The sequence below is a fragment of the Anomaloglossus baeobatrachus genome, chromosome 3 (genome assembly GCF_048569485.1).
Source record: "Anomaloglossus baeobatrachus isolate aAnoBae1 chromosome 3, aAnoBae1.hap1, whole genome shotgun sequence".
In the NCBI taxonomy this organism is placed as follows: domain Eukaryota; kingdom Metazoa; phylum Chordata; class Amphibia; order Anura; family Aromobatidae; genus Anomaloglossus; species Anomaloglossus baeobatrachus.
The window spans coordinates 564,952,783-564,974,202 of record NC_134355.1 but is presented as its reverse complement, the minus strand read 5'-3'; the positions used below and the strand labels follow the sequence as shown (position 1 = coordinate 564,974,202).

Genomic DNA, 21,420 nt, shown 5'->3' with positions numbered 1-21,420 from the left:
AACGACTTGTCAACGATGAACGAGAAGGTGAGTATTTCTGCTCGTTCATAGGTGTAACATGGTACGATATCTCTGACGTTGCCGGATGTACGTCAGTAACGACGTGACCCCGACGACATATCGCCAGATATATCGTACCGTGTGACGCCCGCATTACTGATTGCTGTCTTCTGCCGTTTCCATCGCTGTTCCGTTCTTCTACTGTCTCATATGACCACAGGTCTTACAGGGCAGCTCACACTGGAAACTGTTAGTTTCTTTCTTAATGTAAGCCTCCCATAGCCTCGTTCTGAGTTGCGAAAATTTACATTAAGAAAGTGATTTCTGGTGAACACGCTGTGATAGCTGGATGTCACACTTGTGGTCACATTATGCAGGAGATGAGAGAAGCAAAGGTAGAAATTGCAGAAGACAGCAATGGATAAATATTTTTTGCACATACTACATACACATTACTACCCGGTAACAGGGGGTGAGGGCTGCTGGTGTGTTTCTTTAATATTTTATCACCCCAATGTTACATGACATGTATGACACAGTATGAAAGTCAATGAATTTGACTGGGAGATCAGCCTCCTCCAATTAAAACATTGCACTTGGGAAAGCTGTGTTTTAATTGGAGGAGCCTGATGAACAGGTCGGGTCACATGCACCTCTATCAGCGGCCATTTTTGAAAGAGGGAAGATGTACATTCTAAGAACTAAGTTCAGGAGAACCTGAAATATGTACGTGCCACAAGTAATGTTCCCAACACATTTGTTACAATGACTTTAACTACCAACAAGAATGGATCCAAAATCCTTTGGAACATCTCACATAACACAAAGAAATATGGAGGTGTAAATTCTCGGCCAGCTTATTATTATATCACAGGAGCCCTATTCTGCCCCCATTCTTGTGATTGATAGTTATCCAATGGATAAATGTACAACAGTAGTAGTAAGAAGTAGTAACATTTTCCATAAATACAACCCATTCATTGGAATGCTACATCTATTTTTTAAGTTTATAGTACATTTTACGTTACATTTTCATTCTTTTGGGCCAATACTACAGACACACTAGAGCAAATTTACTAGTCTTATGCAGGAAGATAAATTTGGTGATTTTTTAGACTGTTGTCTAACTTTATACATCAGGTTGGTTGGATTACTTTGCGGTACTTTTTTGGGGCTACTTTTTGGTATGATTTAGAAATGTCATATTTTACACTATTCTACTTTTTCTCTAAATGATGCCCTTAGAAATTGAGACAAAAGTGCCTAAAGGGGTTATCTTGTCTCACTTCTGATGTGGTAGATTTCGTACATATGTCATTAGATTAGTGAATGATAACTGCTAATAATGCATGTGTCTCGGCAGATGTGTGGGGTCATATCATCATTGGCACCACTAAAATGTGTCAAAATGGAGCAGATTTTGGTGCACATTTTAGGGTCAATGCACAAATGCATTTAGAAATCTGCCTCATTATTTGGCCTATTAGTGCATCTATTGATGTTCATCCTCACCAGTATGGAACCTGTCCATTATACTGTTCTCCTAGCGCTCCTACATATGGCTTAAACAATACAAAATCTAAAATTGTCATGTGTAAATTCCAATTTCCAGGGACAAAAGATCTGCTTGTCTTACGAGTTCCCGCCATGTCAGTTTTAATCTCTTAATTACATATCCCTCAAGTGCACACCAGGAATTTTATTTGTGCCGCAAGCTTTACTCCCTCACTTGAAATTGTTAGCTAGCTTGTCTTTTCTCCTTTATCACCATCACTCTATGTCTAGTGAGCAGCTTTTTCATGAAATTTATTTTTTAAGTCTTAGGCTATGTTCATATAGAGCTCTTTGAGGAGTTTTTAGGGGCAAATTTTCTCCAAAATTCTCCTCAAAATTCGCTTTATAGAAATTTGGAAAACTGTCTAATTAATTTGTCGGAAGACCCAATTTGCTGTTCTTATGAAGAGTTTTTTGAGGTTTTTTTTTTCCAGAAACAATTTTTGTAAAGAAAAACCTGGTAGAAAAAAGAACATGTAACTTCTTTAATACCTTCATGACCGGGCGATTTTTTTGTTTTTCATATTTGTTTTTTCCGCCCCTTCTTCCGAGAGCCATAACTTTTTTATTTTTCTATTAATCTTGCCATATGAGGGCTTGATTTTTGTTGTTCAAATCAGCAGACATGTGCAGGGATCGCCACCGGCTCACCGCAGCAGCTGGCGGTGATTACCCTGACATGATTTAGGATGTACCGGTACGTCCTAGGTCATGAAGGCGTTAAGCAGATCCTGATGGAATTTGCTCAAAGGTATCATTCACACGTCCGTGTTTGTTCACATACACAAAAAAAAAATGGTACAAGTGTTCGGTTAGTGTGCAATTTTTTACCATCAGGGATTCATCAGTGCTTTTCACTAATTTTAAGGAAAACAAAACTGTAAAGCTTTTCCTATTCCAATGTTAATTATGAAATACAAAATGATGGCATCCGTGTGCTGCCTGTGGTTCTCATGGACCCATAGACTTGTATTAGCTCTTCATTGGTTCAGTTTGTGTTTGCACCTGCCCGGTGTTCGACGAACAGCTTGACAAACAGCTCGACAAAGACATCCAAACACCACTACAGATTACAGATCGGATGCCGTATGTCCGTTCCGTTATTATGGAACATGTCCTATTCTGTTACGTAATAACGGACCGAGACTCAATACAAGTCAATAGGTCCGCAAAATCCCCGGAAACAATACGGAAGAACTTCCGTGTGACTTTTGTCGGGTGCCCCTGCAGTCTGTGTCATGCTCCCGCGCCAGCCCCGCGGCTACTAGCACAGCAGTGTGTCAGCATCTGCCCACACAGTAGTGTGTCAGCAGCTGCGGGGATGAGCGTTGCCATCAGGAGGTTAGTAAAGTTCATTACCTGCGGTGATGAATTCCTGCACTCCTGATGTCAGTGCTTGTCATTGACTTCTATGCCTGCCGCGTTCTCAGATCACCGCGGGCGGACCGAGACTGTGACAAGCGGTGATGTCACGAGCTCCCGCGACACTTGGCTTGTGAACGTGGCGGTCATTAAATTCAGTGACCAGCGCTGACGTCAGGAGTGCAATGGCTTCCATCACTGCCAGTAATGTACCTAGCTAGCTTCCTGAAGTCAGCGCTAGTCATGCCCTGCAGTGACCTGGGCTGACCTTTTGATGTTAGCTCAGGTCACTGCCCTGCTGTCCCAGTCAATGGGGAACATTCTGTTCTTCATTGACTGGGACAGTGAGTATGGATCGTCGTGGGACCCTCTTATTGGATTACACCAGACGCGGATTTGTTTTTGCTTTCCAATAAATTGGTGAAAGAGGGAATGTGTTGGGGAGTGTGTTTTCAAATAAAAATTTGTTTGTCGGCAACTTTTCTTTATATTACTGACTGAGTTAGTGCTGTCGGGTATCTGATAGAAGCCGTGACATCACTAATCCCAGGGCTTGATACCAGGTGACATTACACAGCTGGTACCAACTCCATATATTACCCCGTTTTCCACCGCACCAGGGCTTCGGGAGGAGCTGAGCAAAGCACCAGGATTGGCGCATCTAATGGATGCGTCACTTCTGGAGTGGCTGCGGCCTATTTTTAGGCTGGAAGGGTCCAAGAACTGCTGACCGCCCTAGTCTGAGAATACCAGACCATAGCTGTCCTCTTTACCTTGGCTGGTGATCCAATTTGGGGGGGACCACACGTTTTTTGTTTTAAATTATTTATGGGTGCGCTCTGTTTTGGATTACCAGCCAAAGTGAAGCTGTCAGTTGTGGTTTGCAGGCTGCAGCTGTCTGCTTTACCCTAGCTGGCTACAAAAGATAGGGAAGACCCCACGTCGTTTTTTTAATTATTTATTTATTTTTTTTGGCTATATACAAGGCTAAGCACCCTTTAGTGCCACATGAAAGGCACTAAAGGTTGCAAGATTACAAAATGCTGGGGAGTGGGACATTATATATGTCTTTCTCATCTATTATCTACCTATCCCTCTATCTATCCCTCTATTCATTCATTCATTCATCCCTCTATTTCCCTATTTATTCTTCTATCTATCTCTGTCTCTCTAACTATCCCTTTATCTATATATCTATCCCTCCCTCTATCTATCTATATCTATCCATCTATTTATCTAGCTGCTTCCATTTTTTTTTGCGGTCCACGAATGACAGACGGATGACACACGGCCCGTATACAGAACAGAACGAATGTCACACGGATGCCACACGGATCCATCCGTGAAAAAACAGGACTGTTTTTAGCAGACCACAAAAACGGGATGGTCGTGTGAATGTAGCCTAGGGGAGCTACAAAAGAAAGAAAATTAGGAATAAAGCAGGACAGTTATACTTACCGAGTCTCCCATGTGGCTGTCACATTGCTTCCGGGTCCGCTCATAAACCCTCATACATATTCACTGCTTCCCAGCCACCGGCAGTCCCTCTGTCTCTAATTGGTTGCAGTCAGACCTCAACCTGTGTGACAGCATCTGCGATTGGTTGAAATAACAGACGCTGTCTGTGTCCACTAATGGAGTATAAACAAATAAATAAAAAAAAATTGTCGTAGGGTCCCACATATATTAATACTCAGCACAGATAAAGCACACGGCTACAGGCTGCAGCCCCCATCTGTGTGCTTATCTTGGCTGTGTATCAAAATACAAGGGACCCCATAAATAAATAATATTTTAAGAGAACAGCGTGCAAGCCTCCAATTTTGATACCCAGTCAAAATAAAGCAGGGGGTTGGTATTCTCAGGCTGTGGAGGCCCATGGTTATTTGGGCCCCTGAAGCTAAAAATAGCAGCCCACAGCCACCCAGAATTGTGGCATCCATTAGATACAACAATCCCAGCAATTTACCCAGCTCATCCTGATTGCCCTTGTGCGGTGGCAATTTGGGTAATATAAAAAGGGTTAATGACAGCTCACAACTGACACTAAGCCCTAGATTAATAGTAGGAGCTGTCTATGACACTCCCCCATTACTAATCAGTAAGTGAAACGAAATAAGCACAAACGCCAAAAAAATCCTTTATTTGAAATAAAATACAAAAAACACACCCTCTTTCACTCCTTTATTAACCCCCAAAACACCCAGGTCTGACGTAATCTATACAAGATCCCATGATGTTCCCGGCTCTGCTACATCAGCAGTCACAGCGCACGGACACAGAACATGACTGCCCACTGCGGCTGCAGGAAAAGAATGTCTGAGCCGCAGTTGTGAGTGGTAACGTCACTCAGTGTATCTGTGTTCGCAGCTGAAGGTTCCCATGTTACCCCACCTGTGACAAGGGGAAAACTCACCTCAGGTGAACTGATTGAACTCAGTGACACCTTACCTCAGGTGAACTGAGTTCACAGACTGGCATCTCCTGGCAGAAAAGCATAGCAATATCGCATCTAAACCGCATCGTGCTTTGATGCATTTTTTTGCCAGGACATACAGTATTGGTGCAGAAATTTGCCCTGCTCAGAACACATCAAAGTATTGTAATGCGCATGTGCAGATAGTCTTTAACCTTTTCTCGTGCCTGCACATTACATTACATCAGGACCTCAATGCCACCCTGGGTTGAATAGAAGGAGGACAAAGATTCCAGGAGAGAGGAGGTGCTGGACCGGAGAGCAGCGACACCCAATCGTAGCGGACTGCCTCCTAGGTGAGTATTATAAAAGTGATTTTTACATTCTACACGGCGGTCTGGGCTCTTATATACAGTATTCTGGAATGCTGTATATAAGGGCTCACTAGTGGTGGCCTCAGCTTATAGTCGCCAAATCTGGTGACAGTCTCCCTTTAATATAGGGTTATTAGCATCTGCCCCATGGGGTTTTTGCCTTGCTCTGGATCAACATGTTGGGCTATGGGTTGAACTCGAACTTGAGACTGCCTTCAGCCTTAAAACGTCAGAACCTACAATTCATATCTCATGTTCATTTAAGAAAAAAATATGTACAATCCTAGATCAGCACATAATTCTACTTTTAATTATTATTATTATTCATTGTTATTTTGGACAATTACTTAAATAGCAATTCCTTCATATAATAATTGCTATTAGAAAAATGTCCTTACGTCTGGCTGCCGGAGATATCCTGCCGTTACCATGTGAACTTGAGAACGGACACAATGATTTTCTTTACTGCAGACTACGAAACGCTGGAGTTTGGTTAGAAGTCGGACATTTTCTCTAGCTTTTCCTGCAATCAAAGCTGTCTTGCTGCTATAGAGGGTCACATGTATAATAACACATAAATTGTGCAATTGCTAGGTAAGCCATTGCTGTTGGTTTTCTGAATGTACTTATGTTCACAGAAGGTAAAACGAGCTAAAAAAAAAAGGGGGGGGGGAATGAAAAGGGGGAATTGCTATAATAGCAGGTTCATAATATAGGATTATCAGAATTGGAAATGTAATTAGAACCATTCGCTAAGTCTGATGATAGATGAACATGGTGCCCAGAAATTAGAAATCTCAATGTTGTCACGTTGCTCAGTCACATATATTAGCTATACTATATTTTATGAAATATATTTTGTGCACAAATCAATACTCTGGGATGTGATAAAGAAAAACCTAATCCTTCAATAAAATCCTCTCCTGATGCCATGTCTCTTAGTATCTGCTATATCATTGTAATCAGAACTGTCCTCTTGCTAAGTAGAGCCATATTAATGATGATAACATGGTAGGTCATTTTTATTTTAGCACCGAATAGATACATTTTGCATTCCCCAATATAAAAGACATAATATCACCCAAAAAAGGTGTTACAGAAAACAGGTCTAATGGAAAGACTCGCTTTTGCAAACAAAATTCTGAGAAATCCCTTAATAAAGTGTGATTAGTGATTTTCTTGGTAAACTAGGGATTCACAATATTATTAATACTAATATTCCCACATTAATAATATTGCTCTACTTATCTTGAGATAAGTAATATAAATTACTAATGTTATTCCTAGATCACAAAATGTTCCTCTCCATCTCTAAGGTCTCTTGTTTCTGCTTGTATCAATAAATGCTCCACTTGCATCCCAGCAAGCAAGGTAACGTCTGCTCCAAAAAATGATCTGCAAGTAGAAAACTTTTTTAAGGTTGGTCACGTCCATTCCCTGGCATTTGTTGTGCTCTGGAGTCTGCACTGATCTATACCGCCCTACCATGGCACATGGCAGTTTACATTCACTTTCCTACCGGTTGTGCTCTGCCACCTGTTAATGTTATTTTCTGCATGCAGAAGAGATGCTCATCCTGATATAGCCATTATTACCAGCTGAAGATAAATCATCAACAACATCATCATCATCATCATCATCATCATCCACCTTATATATTCCAGACCATATACTGCCCAAAATAACTGATACCCAACTAGATATAGATGCATTCTCCTTACCAGAAGCAGACTGCAGGCTTTCCAGGCTCCAGTATCTAGACAGCAGCCCTCTCATGCCAGCACCACCCCAACCAAGGCAGCTACTGCTATCAGAATCCGAGCCAGAGGAAAGCCCAGAGCTCCCGGAACTACTGTGCGGGTTCATTGGATCACTTGGGCATGGCTGCCGAGTCCTCATCCGGACTCGCAGGCTTGGACAGGAGCCTCTTGTTGCTTCTTGTAGGCTCTTGTACCTGGCAGTGCTGGCTCAATACTGAGCAGCCTGGCTTTCCTTGTAGAATGCAACCTGACATCATAGGGGGCCGCTAAGGGGGCTCCAGGCATCACAAGCTTCATCCAACTCCCTACTTATTCATGGCTCAGTGCCATAAGGGTTTCTTAGCAACTGCTTCTAATATAAAGGATTTAGAAGGGCTGAAGTTTGAAGAATACACGTGAATCATCCTATTGTTTTAAGGGAATCCTCTCAGAGAAACCCTGCATAGTCCTGTAGAGCTCCAGAGCTGCATCCCATTGATGTAACCAGCGGGATGTCATCGGATTTATTCCTATGTGATTCATTTAGTAAACTGACTAGGGCGATTTATACCCTCATCCAACTTACAAATCAATTACTGTCTAATTACTTATCGAGTATCGAAACATGAGGTCTTGTTCACACCTTGCATTTCGATGCAGACCAAAGTGGGATAAAAATTATTAAAGTTGTTCAGAAATTTAATATGGCCGCTATTTAATAGGACCACAAACTGCATAATGTTGACATTTGTAAAAAAAGAAATAAATAAGTAAAAATATATATATACATATATATACACATACACACACACATATATATATATATATATATATATATAAAAAATATATATATATACACATACATATATTATTATTATTATTATTATTATTATTATATTGTACTTGTTTTTTTATGTATACCTAATTTTCACATGTAAGGTGCCACGGTGCTATAATAATAATAATAATAATAATTAAAAAAAAAATATCTATCTTATCTGTTCTATCTCTATATATATTTATAGGTTATGGGAAAATATACCGGCACTCCATGTCTCCTTTGGTTGACTTGGTTGATTTGACTTTGCCATAAACTACTGCCTGTAACTAAGGGGTACTTTGCACGCTGTGACATCACTAGCCGATGCTAGTGATGCCGAGCGCGATAGTACCCGCCCCAGTCGCACATGCGATATCTTGTGATAGCTGCCGTAGCGAACATTATCGCTACGGCAGCTTCACACGGATTTACCTGCCCTGCGACGTCGCTCTGGCCGGCGACCCGCCTCCTTCCTAAGGGGGCGGGTCGTGCGGCGTCACAATGACGTCACACAGCAGGCGGCCAATAGAAGCAGAGAGGCGGAGATGGAGCGGGACGTAAACATCCCGCCCACCTCCTTCCTTCCGCATAGTCGGTGGAGGCAAGTAGGAGATGTTCCTTGCTCCTGCGGCTTCACACACAGCGATGTGTGCTGCCGCAGGAACCAGGAACAACATCGTATCTCCTATTGGTGCGACATTATGAAAATGTCCGACGCTACACAGATCACCGATTTACGATGATTTTGCGATCATTTATCAGTGCATCTAGGCTTTACACGTTGCGACGTCATTACCGGCGCCGGATGTGCGTCACTTTCGATTTGACCCCGACGATATCGCAGTAGCAATGTCGCAACATGCAAAGTACCCCTTAGTCTCATTCTTTTTAAAGAGAACCGGTAACACAACTATGCATGAGCTAGAAAGAAGAGAAGTTATTAGTAGAATATGGGCACATGAAGTTTTTCAAAGAGTTTTTGGGACAGAAACTGGAGGTGGAAACTCTCCAAATTCTTCTCAAAAGTAAAAACTCTTCAAAAACTTAAGAGTTTCTGCTCAGCTTTCCACTCCAAAAGCTCAGCAAAAATACTTAGTGTGTCTATACCCCCAGGCCCCGTGCACACGCTGCAGTTTTTGACGCAGTTTTTTTAAAATCTGCATCAAAATCTGCATGCCTCTCCTGAAGCCAGCAAAGTCTATGGGATTTTAGATTTGCTGTGCACAATGTGCAGTTTTTTTCCTTGCGGGTTTGGTGCAGAAAACAAATCTGCAGCATGTCAATTATTGGTCAGGTTTAACAGCGTTTTTTCACCCATTGACTTCAATTCATTGACTTTCTTGATGGCCCAAAAGACTGCACCAAAACTGCATCAATCCACATCCAGTTTTGAAGCGTTTTTTTCCACAGCGTGCAGATCTGGAGCAGAAAATGCCTGCACCAAATCTGCAGCGTGTGCTTCTTCTATCACGGTTTTCAGTATTTTTGATGTCAAGAATAGTGTCGTGTGCAGCTTTATTTTTGCTATCAAAAATCCCAGAACTGCGATTGGCCCCTTTATGCTTTAAGTCATTACTATCTGTAAAAAGTTTGTAAACGGATCTGTCATCCCTGTCATGGCTCTGGTAAGACTGGAAGCCGTGATGCTAGTGTGACCAGAACCTGATCTTTCTGATGGGGTTGGCATTAAATAAAATACATTTTTTTCCTGCATTTTTTCTATTAAACTCAAGTGTTAAAGAGCACGAAAAGTAAGGCCTCGTTCAGACGTCCGATCTCCTACCATATGAGAAAACTGGACTGATTATTTTGATCAGAGTTTGGTCAGAGTATGATCCAAGAGTCATCAATTTTCTCATTCGTGAAGAAAAAAAATAGTTTCTCCACATTCTCCGTTTTGCCAGTTTGTGAAAATTGGACCGTGCTCGAATGTCAGTGAAAAATCACACACATGTGAATGGAAAACCAACACATAGCACCCGCACATGAAAATCGGATGTCTGGGAATTGCATTATGATCTATGAGCTGGGACATTTGAAGTCCCTTTCTGGCCACAACGATACAACTGGGTTACGCGGACACGTGACATGGCAATTCTCAGACAAATCATGGGGCCAAGAACATTTGTCCAACTTCAATAATATAGAACTTTGATCGCAGACAAGTCACATGAACTTTATGTTGCAGTCAAATGTGACTTGCAATGAAGTCTTCTTCAAGCGAGTCTTCCAACCACATTTGGAAAGTTGTGGTAGGTCACAGATCGCCATAAGAAATCATCTGATGGGAATGTAAAGCAAAACACAACATTGCAATCTCAGTGTTGTATGACAGATATTGTCGCCTAGCCCTAGAGTAAAATATAGCTGAAAAAAAACTGATGATGGCCCCGAATGAGTGTATATATATATATATATATATATATATATATATATATATACACACATATATATATATATATATATATATATCTTTTTTTTTTTTTAAATGTACACAAACAGTAGAATTGCAAGTGCTTTTCCTCCCCCCTGCGCCTTGGGATGAGCGTCCTTGATGACCTCCCCTCCTACTCGCAGTTTATCATCCACATGCCAAAAGGCTGTGACTGAGATGAATGTCGGTGGTGCGGTATGTAAAGTGCTTCTCCTTTAAATCAGCCTTCTATTCTCACTTCCAGGCAGTAAACAGAAGCAAGGCGCTAGTTTCCCCAACCCCCAATTTTCAGGTTATGTTTAGGTTACTGTAGATATTAAAATCCTCTTACAAGAAGCCTGGACTGAATGTCAGAAATATAATCCTTAAAGAAGCAATAAACCGGACAAATTAGCTTTTTAGAAATTAGTAATATCATTTAAATTTAGGTTAGGGTGATCCAACGGGGTTTTTTCTCATCCAAGAAAATCGGATCAATTATGCTAATCACATTATGATCTGACTCTTATCAGCGTATGATTTGATTTTCTCAGATGTACACAAGACAGAATTTTTTTTTTTCAGTTTCACCATTCTATGATTCCATGAAAATCGGACCGCACATGGCTGTCATCGTAGTGCAGTCTGATTTTTCCATGCATGGCCAAGTGCGATCTAATTTACGGGGACAACTCTGACATGTTACGATTTTTACCTTAGGGACACTCGGGACCAGAGCACACCGCAATCTAAATCCTCCACATTATGAACTTCAATACACCTGCACGCAGCGTTCAGCAGTGAACGCTGAGTGCAAGTGTGAATTTAAAGGGCCAGCAAGCAGCAAAGTGCAGTTCCTGGCTGAGCACTGGGGTCCTTGAAAGTCGGCCTAGGGGCAGTAGAACTGACGATGGCGAGTGGGCCCCCCAGGCTGTCCAGGGCCCCGTCACATTACCGGTATGCGACGGGTGCTGACGCCAGCCCAGACAGCTGTTTTGCCTCATGTTTCCTAGCAAAGTTAGAATACGTCATGTGTTTTTGTGTAAGGGACAATCACATTGCATTTTGGTGTTTTTGTGTTGGGTGGAACAAGTGAATCCTCAAAAAACTCTCCAGCTAGAGCAATTAAGTACAAGGAGACATATTAACACAAGAAGATAGTCAGCTATGTCCTAAAATTACATACAGACATATGTTTTCTTCGAGATATAATCATTCTAACATCACCATCAGATTGAACCCATTAACAGTATTATCAGAATGCCCCAATAAACAATAGTATCAGCAAGGCGAGCCTCTTAAAGGGAATCTGTCACCAGTTTTTTCACTATTAAACGAAAAGTACCACCTTCTGCAGTTCCTGGGCTGCGTTCTATGAAGGTGCACCTTGTTCCTGACTAAACTTGTAGACCCCTGAAATAACTTTATAAAATATGACCGCCAGGTATGCTAATTACCTTATCTAGTCAGATGGGCGTGATAATTTTCTGCCACTTTTCCTCTTTCTGGCCACGCTCGCCGTCCTCCTTTCCTGATTGACAAGGATGGCACCGCCGTCGTCATCGATGCTGCTATGCCAAATCTCGTGCAGGCGCAGTTAGCTCTGCTAGGTCGTGGGCCGAGCAGGAAACATAGTTGTCCTCGCGCACGCCGATGAGGTATTTGTGCAGGCGTGAGTGTGGCGCCCTGGACAAGCCAGGTCGTCATAGGTACTACACCAACACACCCCACACTCCCGGTCAGGCACACCGAAGTCAGACAGAAACCCTTGTTGCCTTCCTCCAGGGGCTGATGTCCACACCAGGGGGTGGGCCAAGTGGTTGGCCCCGCCCACCGAGGAATTCACAGTCCTGGAGGCGGGAAAAGTAAGGCAGATTAGTTTTGGAAGTACAAGTGGAAGGAGGAAAGTGGCAGTAGAGAAGCCTGAAGTTGGTCCGGGTGTGTGGCCCGGACAGATCAGCAAGGTTGGCAGACGGTGGTGACCGTCTGCAGGAGTGGCCTATTGGAGCTAGCCGTTAGGACCGTTGACGGGCGGTGGCCCGGCGGTACCGTACCGGAACGCAAAGAGAAGCCAGCACCATCCGGCAGGGGCTTACGGACCCCGGTAAGGCTAGGAGTTGCCGTGAATTTGCCAAATCCGTTAGCGAAGGGAACCTCCTGGGTTTCCCAGCAGCCCCGTTTCCCGGCAGAAGGCAACAGTCCAACCAAGAGAGGGAAACACAGTCACCGCCAAGGCTAAAGTTCCCAGGGCCAGAGCCTGCGGGCAACAGGAGCTCCTTCAGCACCCATCCAAGCTGGGGAGTGGGTTACCGGTGGGAACCCATTGGAACCGTACACGTTACACAGGTGCAGGGAAAGGCAGTCACCATCAACCTGCCGGGAGGAGAAACACCGCAGCCGTCTGTGGGACCCGTCCATCCAGCCGTGTGTTTTACCGAGAACTGTGTCCTCATCATTGGCTGAGTGAGTACCACCGTGCCGTGCGGCACAGCACTGCCCCTGCGACCCTGCACCTCGCCAGGCCCCGTAACCCGCCTGCCATCCATCCCTACCCCATCACCGGGCCCCGGGACAACCAACCCCCTACCCACGGAGGGGAGAACTAACATCCAGGCTGCTCCCTGTCATCGCTCCCGGGATCCCCGTCCAGAGCAGCGGTGGTGTCACCAATATCACCACAACCGTGGGTGGCGTCACGGACAATAACCAAATCCCCACAATCCAATCCCCACCCTTTTCACTCACGGGCGAGGAGCGCCGCTTGAGTCCCCGGGATCCGGCCCACCGCTCGAGCCACCACCGAGCAGCAGCAGCCGCAGCAGCAACGGCCGGACCCGAACAGTGGGAGAGCGCAGCGTCCCCTCCTCTGCCCGCGACAACTTGGCATCACGAACAGGATCTTACCGCTCTGCCGTCTGGTAGAGGTGCGCCTTGTTACCGCCGAAGGTGTCCGGCCGGAAAATTTGAGAAGCCGCCATCTTGGTCGCGAAAAATTCCCGCTCGAGCGTCTCCTCGAGTAGTGGAGGCGTGAAGGCCAAAACCCCGCCCCTGGAGAGGAGGAGCCGGAATGAGACTAAGGGGGACGGATGGCGTCTGGCCGCATGTAGCCCGCGGCTATAAAAGCAGGGACGCCAGGACTCTGCAGCGATACTGGGTTCCTGGAAGACCTCATTGCCAAGATGCAAAGTCCGACTACCAATGATGACGCTCCCGCACCCGGCACGGTGATGTGGCTGAGAGACCGGACCACCCCGCTGAGTAACCGTCTGCAAGCCCACATGCAGCTCCTCCTGGAGGAGTGGGAGACTGACATGGCGGACATGGTGGCTGCTATGCGGAGACGCGAGGTGGAAGAGGATTTGGAGGAGCGGGTAAGAGACCCACGCCCCTGTATTCCCGAGGGATCGGCCACTGCGGCTGAGGAGCCCGGCCTGCACCCGCTCACCCTGTCTCCATCCCCGCTACCCGTGTTAGCTGCTGCCGCCCTGCCACTAGGCCCGCTACCTGTCCAACCGGTAGCGATACCCTGTCAACCCGCCCCGGCGGACCAGCCAGCTGCAGACGCTCAGGACCCCCTGAACCGCTCCTGTTGGAGCGCTGGGACCGCGGCCCCTTAACGAAAATGTGCCAGATGTCCCGGCAGTGATTGCGCCAGACCCCGAGCCCGGGACTGTGGCATGGATGAAGGCCCGAGTGATTGAGTTCCACCAACGCCAGCAAAGTCAGATATACCTCATGATGGAGCAGTGGACCAGTGAAGTGGAAACGCTGGTTGCAACTACCCCAATGTATGGGAAGGGAGCAGATGTGACGGAGCCGATGGGTAGCCCACGTCCCCATGTCCTACCAGGACCGGCCACTGCGGCTGGGGGGCCCGGCCCTGTCTCGGCCCTCGTATCATCCCTACCATTCTTCCTGGGGCGCCTCCGCGTTAACCAACCTGACCTACTGCCCCATGCTACCGCGAAAGAATATGATGTACTGGATACTGGAAGGCAGGAGGCTGCGGCAGCTGGCGGCAACCCGCCTGACGCAGAGAAAAGTGATAGTGACTCCAGTGACTCCAGCTCCGGTGCTGAGCCCACCCCTGAAAGTGAGGCGATAAGTGAGCGTCTCTGCTACGTGGGAGAAAAGGTGGTTTATTACACCCCGTGCAATGGTGGAAACAGATACCGGGCACCCCTTTCACAGCAGGCCTGTGACTGCATGTTTGATATGCTGGTGGTGGAGGATGAGGCCAACGCCGAAGAATCAGAGTGATGGCAGCGGAGACCTGTTGCAAGTTGTCCCCCATTGGGACCACCAAAGTACCGTTTAAAGTTTTAAATGAATGATAAGTGAATGATTAACCGAAGATTCACCTGATTGAAGCCTTGATTTGCACCGGTCGTTGCCGGCAACTGGTCCCCGTTGGGACCCCTCACAAACCACTGCGTAGGAACTACTACGGACAAGCCCGAGAACTGGCAGGGCAACCACGAACTTGTGGTATGTAAATAAAAATATGTTTTAAGGCTAAACCGTGGCCGCCTCTGGAGAGGCTGATTAGGGAGGATGGGCCTGGAGGGAAGTGATGGCCCAGGCCCGCCGCTACCGCAACTGGTGGCGATCCTCCGGGGGTTTCAGGGGTTCCCCATGGACGTAAGTCCCCTGAAAAGGACAGAACCCGCTCGGGTAACTTGGGCTGGACTGGGGTAAAGGGGTGCTGCCTGTTTGCTTAGGGGCAGCATCAGGGCCAGGTTACTTGGGTGGGAGAGAGCGGAAGCCGTAACCGTTTTGCAACGTTTAAGTAAGAGTACCTCCCGATGTGGGAAGATGTTATTATAATTGTAACTTGTTTTACCGTTTATCTTTCCAGTTTGTGAAAATAAAACCGGTGATGGATGGGCAGCCCGCGGACGGTCTGCATTTTACTAAGGGGGAATGTGGCGCCCTGGACAAGCCAGGTCGTCACAGGTACTACACCAACACACCCCACACTCCCGGTCAGGCACACCGAAGTCAGACAGAAACCCTTGTTGCCTTCCTCCAGGGACTGATGTCCACACCAGGGGGGTGGGACAGGCGGTTGGCCCCGCCCACGAGGAATTCACAGTCCTGGAGGTGGGAAAAGTCAGGCAGATTAGTTTTGGAAGTACAAGTGGAAGGAGGAAAGTGGCAGTAGAGAAGCCTGAAGTTGGTCCGGGTGTGTGGCCCGGACAGATCAGCAAGGTTGGCAGACGGTGGTGACCGTCTGCAGAAGTGGCCTATTGGAGCTAGCCGTAAGGACCGTGGACGGGCGGTGGCCCGGCGGTACCAGACCGGTACGAAAAGAGAAGCCAGCACCATCCGGCAGGGGCTTACGGACCCCGGCAAGGCTAGGAGTCGCCGTGAATTTGAAACACCGCAGCCGTCTGTGGGACCCGTCCATCCAGCCGTGTGTTTTACCGAGAACTGTCTCCTCATCATTGGCTGAGTGAGTACCACCGTGCCGTGCGGCACAGCGCTGCCCCCGCGACCCTGCACCTCGCCAGGCCCCGTAACTCACCTGCCATCCATCCCTACCCCATCACCGGGCCCCGGCACAACCAACCCCCTACCCACGGAGGGGAGAACTAACATCCAGGCTGCTCCCTGTCATCGCTCCCGGGATCCCCGTCCAGAGCAGCGGTGGTGTCACCAATATCACCACAACCGTGGGTGGCATCACGGACAATAACCAAATCCCCACAATCCAATCCCCACCCTTTTCACTCACGGACGAGGAGCGCCGCTTGAGTCCCCGGGATCCGGCCCACCGCTCGAGCCACCACCGAGCAGCAGCAGCCGCAGCAGCAGCGGCCGGACCCGAGCAGTGGGAGAGCGCAGCGTCCCCTCCTCCGCCCGCGACATGAGATTATGGTCGGGTATGAGGATGAGGCTGAGGCTGGTGAGCTTATGCACAGCGCCGACCATAATCTCGCGCCTGCGCAAATACCTCACCGGCGCGCGCGAGGACAACTAAGTGTCGTGCTCGGCCTGCGATGTGGCAGAACTAACTGCACCTGTGCGAGATTTGGCCGAGCAGCATGGATGACGATGGCGGCACCATCCTTGTCAATCAGGAAAGAAGGACGCCGAACATGGCCAGAGGGAGGAAAAGTGGCAGAAAATTATCACATCCATCTGACTAGATAAGGTAATTAGCATACCTGGCGGTCAGATTTTATACAGTTATTTCAGGGGTCTACAAGTTTAGTCAGGAACAAGGTTCACCTTCATAGAACGCAGCCCAGGAGATGCAGAAGGTGATACTTTTCGTTTAATAGTTAAAAAACTGGTGACAGGTTCTCTTTAAAGGGGACTTGACATGGTGCCCATACCATGAATTTGAATGAATCTGACAGAGGCTTTGTCATTTTAGAGAAACATACATTTAAAAGCAGACCAGGGACCATGTGGCTCGGGTCACTAAGTTGGCTTCTTGACTACTACTACTACTACTACTACTACTACGGAGCCCCATTGTCCCTGGACGGCTTTTAAATGTATGTTTTCTCTAATATACCTCAGAGTTTCAGAGTAAGACATACCTGGCTAAAATGACAGAGTCTGTGTCCAATTCATGTTACCTGTGGTTCGGGCAGCATAAATCAGCTATCAGGTTCACCTGGGAAACAGTGCCAACAGTGCCTCAACTAACAATACACAGTACCACGATTGGTGTCAGATTCTCTGATTACTAAATGATGTACATACCGGGGAATGTGATGCGCCTCACACGGCCCACGAGATCAAGCCTGGTTGGAGTGCTCTGGGAAAATGAGTGTATCTTCAACGGTCGAATTCGAAATATCTCGTAAGGTGCTGCCGATCCGCTCCTACTAATTCTTGCCTAGATAGAAGAACAGTAAGTCATTTTTGTAATTTTTCTTTTACCTATTAAGGATGTATTTCTCCAGGACATTTGATGCGGATAGTGGTAAAAAAAACGGTGACTAAGAAGTTAGTGAATTAGTCACAGCCACAATTAGATATCACATGGACAACATAGAGAAGAGATAGAAATTATTACTATTAAAGTGGTTTTAATGTAGCTTATTGTTACGGAGGAAGGTGTGAAGCACACCCAAGTGTGAAAGACCTGTAGAAAGCCTAATGAACTGTTGTGTATTTAGTGTGAACCAACAGCATAATGGATGCCAGATCGGGTTGAGGTACAATAGCCATGGCCAGACGGAGAAAATAGCCAATTTCCTTCAATTGGAAAACATTTTGTTAGAATTTCTCCAGTTAGGTCTATATCATTACACATTAGAGGTCTCAAACCCATGTTCCAGTCTCTATGTGGCTAAGAACTGCTTTGAGAGTGGTAGCCAAACATTATTCCAGCACTAAAGAAAAAAATTACTCATGTTCCTTAATCCTGTATCCTATCATCCTGGCCACGGCAGGGTTAGTTGGCACCCCTTCTGTTCTCAATGCCCAGAATTAGCAGCTCCCCAGTCTTTTATATCTTTGTAATTGAGATGCTAGATTCCTTTTTTGAGGATTTTTTTACTTTGCATAATTTACTGAGCCAAAAATGCAGAGTCTTACATTTCCACAAAGGTTGATTGGATTTAAAGAAATCTCATGCCCACTGACGTTTTTTTACTCAGCATAAACTGATCTGCAGTGCATGTTTGAAATACACATGTCAATTTCTCTTGTAGGTACGCTGAGTTTTATGTGCAGAGCTTCCTCACAGAATTACATTAGATGTAGATAATTCACAGGTAAAAAAACCCGCACATACAGTTCTAGTGTGCTTCAAGCGGAAATGCACTAAAAACGCATGTAATCCGCACATGACAATATGAATAAGGTATAAAAAACAAAAGCAGCTTTATTTAAAACATGACAAACCAAAAAATTCCCCAAAAACTGCCACATCAAAAATGAGCTAAAAACACATGTAAAAAAAAAAATAAATTAACTAACCTAAGTTAGCTAATAGGTGTACAGTCATGGCTCAAAGTGTTGGCACCCTTGAAATTATTCCAGAAAATGAAGTATTTCTCCCATAAAATTATTGCAATTACGCATGTTCTGTTACACACGTTTATTTCTTTTATGTGCATTGGAACAACACAAAATAAAAACTGAGAAAACAAGGCAAATGCAACAATTTCACACAAAACCTCAAAAATGGTCTTGACAAAATTGTTGGCACCTTTCCAACATTGTGGGTAAACTTTTTTGTTTCAATCATGTGATGCTCGTTCAAACTTATCTGTGGTAAGTAACAGGCTGGGGCAATATGAAAATCACACCTAAAACCAAATTGAAAACGGAGAAGTTCACACAATCTTTGCATTGTGTGTCTATATGTGCCAAACTAAGCAAGAGATCACAAGAAGGAGAAAAGACCTGTCTGAGGATTTGAGAACCAAAATTTTTGAAAATGGTTATAAGTCCATCTTCACAGATCTTGATGTTGCTTTGTCCACTGTGCACAACATAATCAAGAAGTTTACAGCTCATGGCACTATAGCTAATCTCTCCTGGATGTGGACGGCAGAGAAAATTTGATGAAAGGTTGCAACACAGGATAGTCTGGATGGTGAATAAGCAGGCACAATCAAGTTTCAAAGAAATGTAAGCTGTAAAGCAGGCTCAGGATGCATCAGTGTAAAGCGGGCTTTACACGCTACAATATATCTTACGAGATGTCGGCGGAGTCACGTCGTAAGTGACGCACATCTGGCATCGTTAGGGACGTCGTTGCGTGTGACACCTACGTGCTACCCTGATTGTGCGCAAAAACGTTGATCGCATACACGTCGTTCATTTTCTAAATATTGTTCGTTTTGTTGAACGAACTTGGTATATTGATGCGTGTGACACCCTAACAACGACGAGTCTCATCATTATTATGTATGTCATATGCAACAAGGGCATGTCTGTCCACGCCATGCCTCACACCCACCGCTATGATTGGTGGTACCAACTGCGTAACGAATTGTCCTTCATGCTTTATAAGGCGTATGCAACTCATGTAATGTTAATCATTTATCCCTGTCTGCGGTCCGGTAGATCTAACGAGATATTGGTCGATGTGGCATCGTATAGAATATGCACGTGTGACGGCTCAGAGACGACCTATGTACGATCTCTTCAGATCGTATATAACCACCTGGGCGTGTCACATCGCATACGAGATCGCATATGAAATCGTAGCGTGTAAAGCAGCCTTAAGAGCAAACTATTTGTTAACATTTGAATAAAATGAAACGGCATGGCAGGAGACCCAGTAGGACCTCTCTGCTGACACAGACACAAAAAAGCTGCACTTCTGTTTGGCAAAATGTATATGAGTAAGTCAAAGTCCTTCTGGGAAAGTGTTTTGTGGACAGATGAGACCATTCTACTGTTTACTGAAAATGGAAAGATCCCAACAAGGGAAAGGATACAGTACCTACAGTCAAATATGGTGGAGGTTCAAAGATGTTTTGAAGTTGTTTTGCTGCCTCTGGCACTAGGTGCCTTGACTGTGTGCAAGGCATCATGTAATATGAAGATTCCCAAAGAATTTTGGGTCACAATGTAGTGCCCAGTGTCAGAAAGCTGGGTTTGCGTTCTAGATCATGAGTCTTCCAGCAGGACAATGACCCCAAACATAATTCAAGAAGCCCCCAGAAATAAATGAAAACAAAGTGCTGGAGTTCAAAAGTGGCAGCAATGATTGAATGAATCCCACTGAACACAAGTGGAAAGATCTTAAAATTGCTGTTGGGAGAAAGCACACTTCAAATATGAGAGACCTGGAGCAGTTTGCAAAAGAAGAGTCCAAAATTCCAGGTGAGAAGTGTAAGAAGCTTCTTGATGGTTATTTCCAACCTCTGTGCAACCAAATATTGAGTTGAGGGTGCTAACAATTTTGTCCAGCCTATTTTTTGGAGCTTCATGTGAAAATATGCCCAATTTGCCCCTTTTCTCTTTTTTGTCTTGTCCCAATACACACGGTTAGGTTATAGGTTATAAACATGTCTATAAAAACATGTGTTATTGCAATAATTTTCTTGGAGGAATACTCATTTTTTAGAACAATTTCAAAGGTGCCAACAATTTTGGCAAGAAAATTCAAGGGAAAGAACTTGGCACTTCCAGAAGAGATATAAAAAAAAAATGTTCTATATTGATTTCTTCGTCAAAAAAAATAATCACATGTGCAGTTCCATGTTAACCCTCTGACTTGTGTCCGGCGTCTTATCCTACCTTAGTCATGGAGATAATATATCTAAGGGTACACTCACACGAATGTATGACTCGCATGATTATCAGATCGCATCAGCCGGCGCGGCAGGCTTCTCTCCTGACAGGAACGATTCTGCTGCATGTTTCTATGCAGCTGAAACGTTCCTGTCCAGAGAGTGTGCGGCCGCACCGGGTGATGCCGATGCGAGACTCGCCGAGTCAGGGTACTTTCACACTTGCGTTCAGTGCAGTCCGTCACTATGGAGAATAGCGCAGTCTGTTAACGCACTATGCTATTCTCTGTAGACTTGTATGGACGACGCACTGTAACGCAAGTGTCAGCGTTGCATCCGCTGGACGACGCAGCGTTGTTATTTTGACGCTGAGTCGGGCGGAAGGAAGCAGCATGTAACTTTTTTTAAGCAGCGCAATCCGTAGGATTTCACTACGCATGATCTTTTCTTTTTTTTTTTTAAATCACATAAACTTTATTTTGTCTCTCAGTGGCCGAACATTCTGCTGAGCGCCCGACTGCTGGCATGTGA

General features: G+C 45.4%; 1 protein-coding gene and 1 long non-coding RNA gene across 5 annotated transcripts in view; one reads left to right on the top strand and one right to left on the bottom strand.

Annotated features, from left to right (window-relative positions):
* Positions 1-21,420, top strand: part of LOC142296855 (uncharacterized) — a 331,759-nt gene that overhangs the window by 109,942 nt on the left and 200,397 nt on the right. The window lies entirely within an intron of this gene.
* The window catches only part of ARHGEF4 (Rho guanine nucleotide exchange factor 4), a 309,794-nt gene that overhangs the window by 111,878 nt on the left and 176,496 nt on the right, over positions 1-21,420 (bottom strand). For 2 of the 3 annotated variants that reach the window (XM_075340910.1, XM_075340911.1), the window contains one exon: positions 17,396-17,531. In XM_075340910.1, the coding sequence (XP_075197025.1) occupies positions 17,396-17,531 (136 nt within the window). Of the gene's footprint in view, positions 1-7,427; positions 7,693-17,395; positions 17,532-21,420 lie in introns of those variants that run through there. The other variant, XM_075340913.1, reaches the window with a different exon arrangement.